The sequence below is a fragment of the Emydura macquarii genome, unplaced genomic scaffold (genome assembly GCF_026122565.2).
Source record: "Emydura macquarii macquarii isolate MOO-44397 ecotype Brisbane River unplaced genomic scaffold, CSIRO-AGI_Emac_v2 contig_1363, whole genome shotgun sequence".
Taxonomy (NCBI): domain Eukaryota; kingdom Metazoa; phylum Chordata; order Testudines; family Chelidae; genus Emydura; species Emydura macquarii.
In genome coordinates, this window is record NW_027131500.1 from 24,863,035 (window position 1) to 24,873,693 (window position 10,659).

Genomic DNA, 10,659 nt, shown 5'->3' on the forward strand with positions numbered 1-10,659 from the left:
CTGAGATTTGCTCTCCATTATGTTTTTTCCTTTGCACTGGCCTCACTTCCAAAATGTTCAGTCCTTTTCTCTTCAAGTTGTCTGAGGGCAACAGACACTATTAGTACCTACATTAGAAATGACATAGACAAGCTATTCATAAATATGAGACGGGGGCGGGAGATAGGTGTTAATCATGTTTTGAAAGGTGTGTTTGTTTTGGATGTCTTATCTCAAATATAGCTTCTTAGAAACTTCAAAAGATCTTGGTGAATGAGATTTAGTGCACAAGATTAATGTTCAGGCTTCAGCCTCTGTGAATTGTTTGAATCTGTGTCTCAAAAATGGCTAGTTGAAATCACTTCAAAGATGTTCTCTGCAGACAACAGGCTTCACATGCAAAATTTGGAAGTGAAAAGGGTGTTCACTGATGTTTTTAATGGAGGCTCCAAAACCAGGCATATAAATGAAAGCAAGCCAAGATGAGAATAGTGTGTTTTGGCATTTCTATTCTGCACTTAACATTTTAGGGGAGGTAATTTTTCAAACTTTGTTGTAAAAACTAGTTCTGATCTCAGACTTGGTACACCTGACTTCATCTGTAGAGTAAAATGGTTTGGGGGTTTTTTTAATGACGAGCTCTGGTAAAAAGATCTGTTTGGCCATCATAATTTAAAGAATGAAAAGAGAAGTTAGTGGTTTTGATAACTCTGTGTATCTAGTCAAAGTCATTGGTTTGGTAAAGAGAAAATTAGCTGTCCACTGTCCTTACTATGTATGTTAAAAATATACTTTCATTTCATAGCCCTAAGTTTGAAATTCACTTTGTGCATCATGATCTGACGTCCATTGCTGGCAGTAGGCATAATTTAGGATGTTGTCTGTCGTTTTGTGCATCAGAACCATCTACTGGCTGAAGTACCATGGCTCACTAGCCAAAGAGTACAATTGCTAACTGCCTTTGCGGCCAGATATCTTTTTCTCACATACGGAGAATCTCCTGATCTGGAAACTGGCTGTTGAGTTACCGTACCCACTACTGCCACAGAAATGGCCACTGATAAAATTCTTGGTGTCCTACTACAGGCTCCTTCCATATAGGCCTGGGAAACATCAGCACCTTAAGGGGATGTGGTAATCCAGCAGTTTCCAGACCAAGGAGAAGATGTAGTTGCAGTAAATGCAAACTTTCTATTTTCTGTTAGTGCATATTAGATGGTGGTAGAAATTCAGTTAATGGGCTGCAGACTTTGAACTTACTTAAATATGGCTTTTGAATTTTGTGGCAATTAACTTCATTTCCGATGTCTGCTGTCTGCAGATCTGTATGTGCATGTTTCAAGATGAGGTAACACTTTTTTCCTTAGGATTTTGAAAGAAATGGTAGGTGGCTGTAAGTTAACACTTGTGATTCAAGAAAGTATCTTGAACACACTTAAAAAATATAGCTACAACTTAACTTGCTCCATTTATGCTTTCTGTTGTTCCGTGTTTAAGCATTCTTTCTGTATAGTCAAACTGTTTCCCCTTTCAAACAGCAATAGAGATTTAAAAAAATAGGAAAGTATGATTGTAAAACCATAAAAATTGGTCAAGGGACCTGAGGGCAGATATTGTATATGAAATTACTTTTATCTCTTTTAAAATAAATTGACTAGGTTTCAGGTTCACAAATGACTTTACAGTGTGATATTTTAAATCTGTTTTAATTCCTTAGTAAACTGAAACATCTTTGTGTTTACAGGCATACAGCTGTCCCATGTGGGCACCTCATTCTTATTTGTACCCTCTGCATCAGGCCTATCTAGCTTTTTGTAGAATGTACCCAAAAGTTTCAGTTCCTGTATATCCTCACAACCCTTGGTTTCAAGAGGCTGCACCAACTTTGAATGAAAATGAAACTGTACAAACAAACAGACACTTTCCTATGCCGAATGAGGCCAGATCTGATGATCCGAATATGCAGGTTAATACTAGGTCTCCATCATTGCCTCTGATTATATCTACAGCTCAGGTGTCAGAAAGTCAAGGACAGGTCTGTGTAGAATCTGAGAATCCAGTGCAAGCTCTTCAATCAGATCAAGATGAGCCAGTGAGAGGGAAAAACATGTTCTTGCACCCACCATTTGGACACAATCAATTTTTAGGAGCTGTTCCATTAGCACCTCCTTTCTTTCCTCACTTTTGGTATGGGTACCCATTTCAGGGTTTTATGGAAAATTCAGTAGTGAGATCTAATGTTATGTCACCTGAGGACAAAGGGGCAACTGCTAGTCCCTCAGCAAATATATATCTGGCTAAAGAATGCAGTTCTTCAATTCCAGTAGCAAGCTGTGTGGAGCATCTTCAGAAGGCAGTGAGTGAAAATAACTCCAGTGCCCTACCGCTCCCTGTGACTACTTTGAGCAGTGAATGTGATGTCCTGAAGGAAACCTCAACCAGGATGCCTAAGATGGAGCAAATTTGTACTGCTGTTTCTCCTGCTAAACAAGGGAAGGCTGCACTACAAAATCATGCTACACAATTGCAGGGAATCGAGAGACAGACATTGGTGTCAAATGCTTCACCATCAGTAACAGAGCCACCAAAAAATGAACTGAAAAGTAATATTCCTGGCCGTAAGGAAAAAACAGAGAAAGCCAGAGATTCCAAGGCTACTGATAACTTACAGACCAACTTAGTAGAAAGCAGGGCACAAAGAACAAGGGAAGAGAGCTCTGAAGATGAAAATGAGGTGTCTGATATGCTGAGAAGTGGTAGATCCAAGCAATTTTATAATCAGACTTATGGAGGTGGCAGAAGGCCCAGAAATGAATGGGGCTACCCTTCTAGTAGGGGAGGATACCAGTCCTCGAGAAATGAGGAAGCCTGGAAAGGACCACCCAACAGAAGCAGAGATGAAGGTTACCAACATCACCGGAATTTTAGAGGGAGGCCATATAGAAATGATAGAAGAAGGGCAACCATGGGAGATAATCAGAGGGGGAATCTAGCATAGAGACGTCTTATTGAAAACTTTCAAATGCAAAAACTAATTTCAAGTAGAGACTTCTAAAATTTTCCCCATATTTTTTTTTAAGATAGCGTATACTTGTAACCTCAACTTGTGAGGCCTAGGGGGAAATGAACTCCTAGTCCTAGCATTAAGTTTCTTGGTAATTAAATATTAAGTTTTGGTTTAGGATATTTTCAAATTTCTAAAAATAGAAAATAAAATTATTGTTTAAAGTATAAAAATGTAGGTTTAATATTGAACTTTTTTCCAGAGGTTTGAGTTTGTGATACACTAAAATGATTAAAAAAAAATTAAAATGTTTACTGGAGTGACAAATACAGTATTTGACGTGATCTAGGTTCTAAACTGATGGTAGTGTTGCACCAAATATAAATGCATATTTTATCTTACAATGCCTTAGTTGTAAACTGAGCTAAAGGAATTCTCAGCCTACCGCACTGTTGTCTTTGATATGCTTCCAACCCAAAGGCCTTTCATCTCAAAATCTGTCAAACTTGAATGTATCTCTTTAGTGTGTTACATCTATGGCAGCCAGCTAACTGTGTCTTAGATATGTTGTATATAGTTCTTTTAATATTCATAGGGTATATTTTTGAATTTTAAAAAGCATTTGTTGAGATCAAAATTGAGACAAGCAGTCAAGAATAGCTGTGTGTGAATTGATAGGAAATTCAATGGGGAATGGCTGTTTCCACCAAGAATTCTTAACACTAGTGTGACTACAATATGGTGCCTATGCCAACTAAATATTTACAAAGACAATAAAAAAATGTAGATGCTATGCATTTCCAAAATATTCTGCATCTGTTATAATAGCAGAAGTTTTTAATGCCACTTTAACACTAATGCACTGACAAATCCTAGATGTTTTGTGAGGAGAGATGCATAAAATATGTTACATTTTTTTTTAAGTTGTATGATGAGCTACTGTTCAGCTTCTTTTGTTGTTGCACTGTTGATGCAAATTGGTTACGCTTTGCATGTACAACTCATTGCTGGAACTACTTTTTAAAAACAAGATAGATGTGGTTTTTCAAACTATATTCTCTGGAACTGAGAAGAAAGCGGCTTCTGCCTTATATTTTTACACTGTGTCAGAGTTCTGATTGCTGTTTCTTCTAACTCTTAAAGATGATCTCTGCAGTGTTCCTGATTATTGCCTTTCCAGTTGGGATATTCAGCTATCCAGACTCAAAGAGTGCAGTGTGCACAGTATTCACTCAGCTTTGTTGCTTTGTAAAATTAATGGTTGTGTATATTTTTATATTTCTGTATATACCAATGTAAAAGGTGATGGTGCCCTTTTATTCATGTCTGAGATTGTATACCTTTGATCAGGAAACTTGAGTGATGCTGTTATACATGTGACAAAGTAATTCTTTTCAGATGCATGCCATATATAAAACACCTCATGAAAAATAAATGTCCTTTCACTTTCTTTCTAAACTATATTTTGTAAACTACTCATGTAATAACATGGTCAATCTTCTGGTTCTGTTGATATCTACAAATGGCATTTCAGCAGAACTTGGTGAATTGCCATTATGTTTGCAGCTACTGAATTCTGCCATAAAGCTGAACTCTTAATCAGTACTGAATAGCAATTAACATTTAGGGACTTAGCAAAATGTACATTAGAGAGCATTTATTAATGGAAATTGTAAAGGCTGAACAGTTTTCACCTGAGCAAAAAAAAAATTTAAAATCAATTTGAGTGGAAAAATGTTTAGAAATAAATTGGTTTTTAATAGCCTGGCAGGCTAAAAGTAATACTGGAGGGATGTACTAACTAAGCTCTTGCTTCCATGTTCATATTCAATGATCACATAAATTGATGGGGTTAGCTAATAAGGTTAAGGAAGCTACTTTTCACATCGCATTCACATTTTGTTTCTCCTTAGAATGCTGCTATTTGAACTCAATCCAATGCCCACTGAATTCTATGGGCATTGGAACAGATACGTAATCATATATGACTTTGTATTACAAGATTTGAGTAACACTTGATTTAAATTTAACTCAATATGTTGGAAAGTGCACTTTCTAGAGACATTTTTTTCCAAGGGCTAATATTAAATGGGTATGATGGCATTGGTACGAGTGGATTCTTAGACTTTTCCTTTTAAAAGTGACTTGCAGGACTCAAACAGGACTCCCCTCTTTTTGCTTTACCATGTATAAAGGAGGCCAGAAAGGTGTGATGTGAAAAGTTTTTTGCTTCTGTTTCACCTTTAGAAATAATGAATGTCAAATTCAGGCTTTAGTTTTACTGGAAGACTTGGGGGGAGAAGGGAAATCTCAAAGCTTGTTTTGTCAACTTTAAGGCTGTGATTCAGCAACGTCCTTAAGCATGAAGAGTTGTGTTGACGTTTAGAGGAGTGCATTTAGTCATGCCTACATGCTTAAGTACATGCTGAATGGAGGCCTAGAACCCTCCACCCGTTACAAGTGTCAGGTTTGGGTTAGGTTGGAAAACTCCACACTGCTCAAGTGGGTTGCCTCTGGTGAATTCCTCATACCTATGGGGTCAGCACAGTGATGGCTGTGTGCCCTGCTCCTGCTTGCTGCCTTGCTGCGCTCTATGTACTGCAAAGTAAGTGTGCTGATAAGTCACACAGCCTCTCACTTGGCAGCACACACAGTATATAGCAGGGCATGCTGTTGCTGGTGGGCAATCCCCAAGGGCAGGTGGCGGCAATGCCACTGATTCAAGTTTGGGGGGGAAGAGTGGGTCAGCTTGATTGGGCAAAGGGGCTGAATCTTTAATATCTCATCTAAAATTGTAGTCAATGAAAGAAATAGAAATTGGAAAAAACAAGACCCAAAGAGTTAGTCTGAGTAAGAAATCCCTCATCTGTGGCTCAACTTTCATACTCAACAGTGTTATAATTTCACTAGTGCTCCAGTCTTATGAAGTTTGTTTTACATTTAAGTTTTGGTGGCACAGCTGTGTCTTTTAGTGTAAAAGGAAAAGAGAGAAAATTAACTAACTGAAATGCTATGCAGACAAAAGCCCTAGTGCAGATATAGTTATACCAGCAAGAAAAGTACTTTTGCCAGTATAGCTTACTTTGTCAAGGGAACTGGTATTTGCTGTATTGGCCAAAGAATGATTTTGCCCTGTAAAAGCTGTGTTTCCACTAGGTATAGATATGCTGGCATACCCTTTCTAATGTACACAAGGCCAGTCTTCCAGAGCTATACAGGACATGAATTTCTAATCAAAACAAACTGGAATAAATTCCGCTGTGTCATAGAGAAGCAAAAGGGGAAATGACCAATTTTTTCCCCTTTGTGGGCCATCTTTAATAGCTTTTCCTCATGGAAATAATGGCACAGATGTCAACTAGGTCCAAAGGAAAATAATGAACTGTATGTATTAACTAAAGTGTAAGGCATGAAAAGGGCTGGAAGCAATTCTTAGACTGACTTCGCTGGAGCAAGAACTTGATCTTGGTTGAATTTTCATGCTGAGTTGCTGTGGTACATTTTCAGTCAAGGAGTTTGGTTTAAAAAGCCAATACCGAGGTCTGTATGTAAAGGTGCCTCCCCCCATCTCATTAATATTGTTTGTCAATAAGTAATGGTCCAAATTATTTTGTCACACACAAACTAGAATGCTCTTGTAGATTTTACCCTTTGGAATAGGGAGGCAAGCCGGTTAATGGTTAGGGTGTAGAAGTAGGGGTTAGACTAGTGTGAATCTGTGCTCTGCTATTAACAGTTGTGGGTGAGTAATTTAGCCTCAGTTTCTCCCTCTATAAAAGAGATGGGACCTGCCTTTATAAAGAACTTTGAGACCAGTGGAAGAAAGTACTACCTAAGTATTTTCCTGAAGGAAAATGGTTTGGTTTAAATATTATTGAACTCTTGACATAATATGGACAAGAAGAGAGAGATCTGTAAGCAGAACTGGGAACTGAAACAAGAAGTTAAAAACAAAGCCTGAAGTACAAGTATTAAATTATTGCATTTATATTGATCAAGTAATAGGAGTCCATGTCTATGCAAAGATATTAATTTGTGCTAGGTGCTATTTCAATTTGCTTTCTTGTTTTGATCATCTTGCCTTTCCTTAGCACTGTTTCATTGCCTGTAAGGCCATGTTTAGGGAAACAATACCCCTTTTTAGCAGTTTTCCCTCAGGCATTGTACATTATTTAATCATAAACATGGCATGTGTATTCCTCCACAAACTGCAGCATACACTGTTAGTGTCATGGCTTGTCATTGTTTACTAAACTTTAACAACTATGGTACAATGCATACTGCTAAGTCCCTGCATACTTGCCTGCCACCCTGCTGTATTTCTGCCATGCCTCATTAGTCTCATTGTCCCCACTTATTGTAAATTTCCATTGTTGCTAACAGTGCCTACAACTAGATAGTATTAGTTAATTAAAAGTTTATTGCATGTGGTCTCAATAGGCTAAAATAATCTCTGAACCTCTGGTGGGACATATGATTAATTGTACCAGTCACCAAAACTGCTGGGAGGCACACTTTTTAATGTTACAGAACTGTATAGCTTTGCCTACAGAGAATTTTTTAAAAGAATTCTGACTTGCTAACAGTGGTTCAACTTTAGCGATGTGGGGAGCTCTAATATAGAGTTATCTGCCTCCGGCAGCCCTATGCAAGCTAAACGTATCTAATCAGTAAGATGCTGAAATGGGCAAGGCATCAGGGTTAATGTGGGTACAGTCCACTGCTGCACTGAATTTTACAGCACTAACGCTGTTGCAAGAGAGCTGTGATTGAGGAGCTGGAATCTGTGTGTGAGGCTGAATATTCCAGGGGTGCTTATAGCCCTCTCTTTTATCTGAACCATGTGCCTCCTGAGAGGGGTTGACTGACTGCAACCTGCTTGGCCAGTAGTGGTAACATGCCCTGTCCCCCTTTAAATCTAGTCCTCTTTCTCTGCTGCTTCTCAGTACTGTACAGAGGGATCTCTTACATGTTCATTTGATCCTTGAGAGTCAGAGTTGAGGATTTCATCTGTTTATCACAGTGTTTTTCGATCAGTGTGCCACAGGCCCAAACAGGTAGGCTGGGAATATTTTGAAAAAGTACATGTGAGAACAAGGGGGGAGCTGCCTTCTGATTGGCCGTTTGCCTCACTGCCCTACTTCCTCCAGGGGCAGAGCAACTCATCAGAGTTCTCTCTTCCCTCATCCCCTCCTGCAGCCACTGGCTGAGGGGACAGAAGTGGAGCTTGAGGTTTGCAGTGGTAGAGAAAAGGTTCGAACCACTTGTCTATCATATAGGCACATACAGAAGAGTAAGTATATGTTCTGATGCTCTTTTCCATGTAACATATCATCATGGTCCTATTAGAAGCTTTGCGGTTGAGGCCTCACCCTACAAGACAGCACGTCTGTATGACATTCCAAGGCTAGAACCTCCTCCCCTGCACTGCCCTATGTTGGAGTCCACATATCTGAGCCCTCTGAGGAGCACCCTCAAACAGAAGATCAGGCTGGGCCTGCTGCTATATTGTCCTGGTCCTATCTACACTGTCTCAGCCAGACTCCACATGCTTCCAACTGCTACTCAGACAGGGTGTTATTCTCTGGAAATATGAGAGGAGATAGGGCAAGAGTTCCCATAGGACATTGTTCATATCTCTATGCCCAGTCAGCAAAAGCATATATGGCAAACCCCAGCATCAGTAATACCACTTCTCCAAGGCAGTAGGAAAGAGCTATCTCAGTTCTGGTGACAAAGAAATGAGTGGTTGGACCAGCTCTACCCTTTATGCCCTCAGTGTGGGAAACAAGGGCATTCAAGGCACATACATAGACCCATCAGACACTGCTTCCCAAAAGAGCCCAATGTCAGGCCTGTAACCATCAGGAGTGGAACATGTATGAATTTCTCAAACACCAATTAGTGCAAAGTAAGTAACTGAGCTTATCAGGAACTGCAGTAACTTCCTGCTGCAGCATTTAGTCCAACTTACTTCATAGTACAGGGAGCCTTAAATAGAATTCTTGGAATACAGAATTAATGCTACTGTTTTCCTAAAGATTTTATTGTTGCCCATATGCTGAAGTACTGGATAATTCAAATTACCTTTGTGCTATGACAGTGTGATCATTTAGGTACTTAAACATGATTGAGCAGAAAGCTTCTTAAAAACTAAACAAAATTAAAGCCTGACAAGTGATTTTTCCTAAATACTAGTATTCATCTTTGTACGTGACCTTGATGTAAAAGATGGGAGTGGCAGCATTGTCACTGCATGCCACGTCTTAAGTGTGGAGAAAACTCTGATGTACGTTTTTATAGCCATATCAGCTAACAGCACATGATGTTATAGCTATGAATGTAGAGGGGTAATCTGAAGTCTGGATGCCCAGGTGCCTCAGCATGAACCCACAAACAATGGAGGTGATGTGAGATAAAGGCAACACGGTGGGGGACTGAAAAATACCACTTCAGTCAAGGGAAACTGAAACAAGGATAGTTGAGGGCATAGCTTTGGGCTCAAATGATTTATTACTGCCTGTCCACATGCAGAGTGAGACAGTCTAGTTAGCAACATGGCTTGGCTAGAGAGATGGACTACTGTAATTCACTTTTCATGGGTACAGGCAGTTTGGTTTGTTAGGTTTTAATCAGCGTCCTTTTCACAGACTTTTAGGCCAGCAGGGACCCTCATGATTGGCTATAGTCTGACTCCTGCACATCGCAGGCAACAGAACCCCATGCATTCCTGTTACAAACCTATAAACCCTGACTGAGTTTCTGAAGTCTTTTGTCTTGATTTAAAGATTATAGAGAATTCACCATTTACTCTATGCCCAGCAAGTGACCCCTGCCCAACACAAAAACCCCCAAGCTCTCTGCCAGTCTGACCTGGGGGGAAATTCCTTCCCAATCCCACATATAGTGATCAGTTAGCTCCTCAGCACCAACACAGCAGCTGGGACAGAATTCTCTCTAGTAACTCAATGGCTTCCACATCCAGTTCCCAGCTCCAGCTATTGGACATATTTGCTAACAGCAGTTGCAGGTGGGCCATATGCCATTGTAGGCCATTTCATCATACTATCCCCTCCATGAAAGTCTCACAACTGGTTTTTTGCTCCCCTTGACGGCTGTTCCAAAACTTCACTTCTCTAATGGGTAGAAACCTTTGTCTAATTTCAAGCCTAAAGCTATTGGTGTCCAGTTTATATCTTTTTGTTGTTGTGCCTACAGTTGCCCTTAAAAATAACTCTTCTTCCTCACTGGTGTTTATCCCTCTGATGTATAGAGAACAATCCTCTCTCTGCAGCCTGCATTTTGTTAGGCTAAACAAGCCAAGATCCTTAAGTCTCCTTTCAAAAGGCAGGTGCTCCATTCCTCTAATAATCCTCATAACCCTTCTCTGTACTTGTTCCAGTGTGAATTCATTTTTCTTAAAGACGGGAGATGAAAACTGCAGGTTTCCCCAGAGCCTTGTACGGTAGTAGGAACATGTCTCTCTCTCTATTGGAAATACCTGATGCATCCTAGGTCTTGTATTAGCCTTTTTCATGGCCATATCACAGTAGCGGTTCAGTCATCCTGTGATTATGTAATACACCAATCTTTCTCTTCCTATTTCCAACTGTTAAGTCCCCAGTTTATAGCAAAACATTCTTGGTGTTAGTCCCTAACTACATGATGACCTGGCA

The 10,659-nt window shown here is 39.7% G+C and overlaps 1 protein-coding gene across 1 annotated transcript in view; it reads left to right on the plus strand.

Annotated features, from left to right (window-relative positions):
* Positions 1 to 4,418, plus strand: part of OTUD4 (OTU deubiquitinase 4) — a 38,753-nt gene extending 34,335 nt beyond the window's left edge. The window contains exon 22 of the mRNA XM_067551951.1: positions 1,724 to 4,418. Coding sequence (XP_067408052.1) covers positions 1,724 to 2,977 — 1,254 coding nt within the window. The 3' untranslated portion in view covers positions 2,978 to 4,418. The remainder of the gene's footprint in view (positions 1 to 1,723) is intronic.
* Positions 4,419 to 10,659: the final 6,241 nt, after the last annotated feature.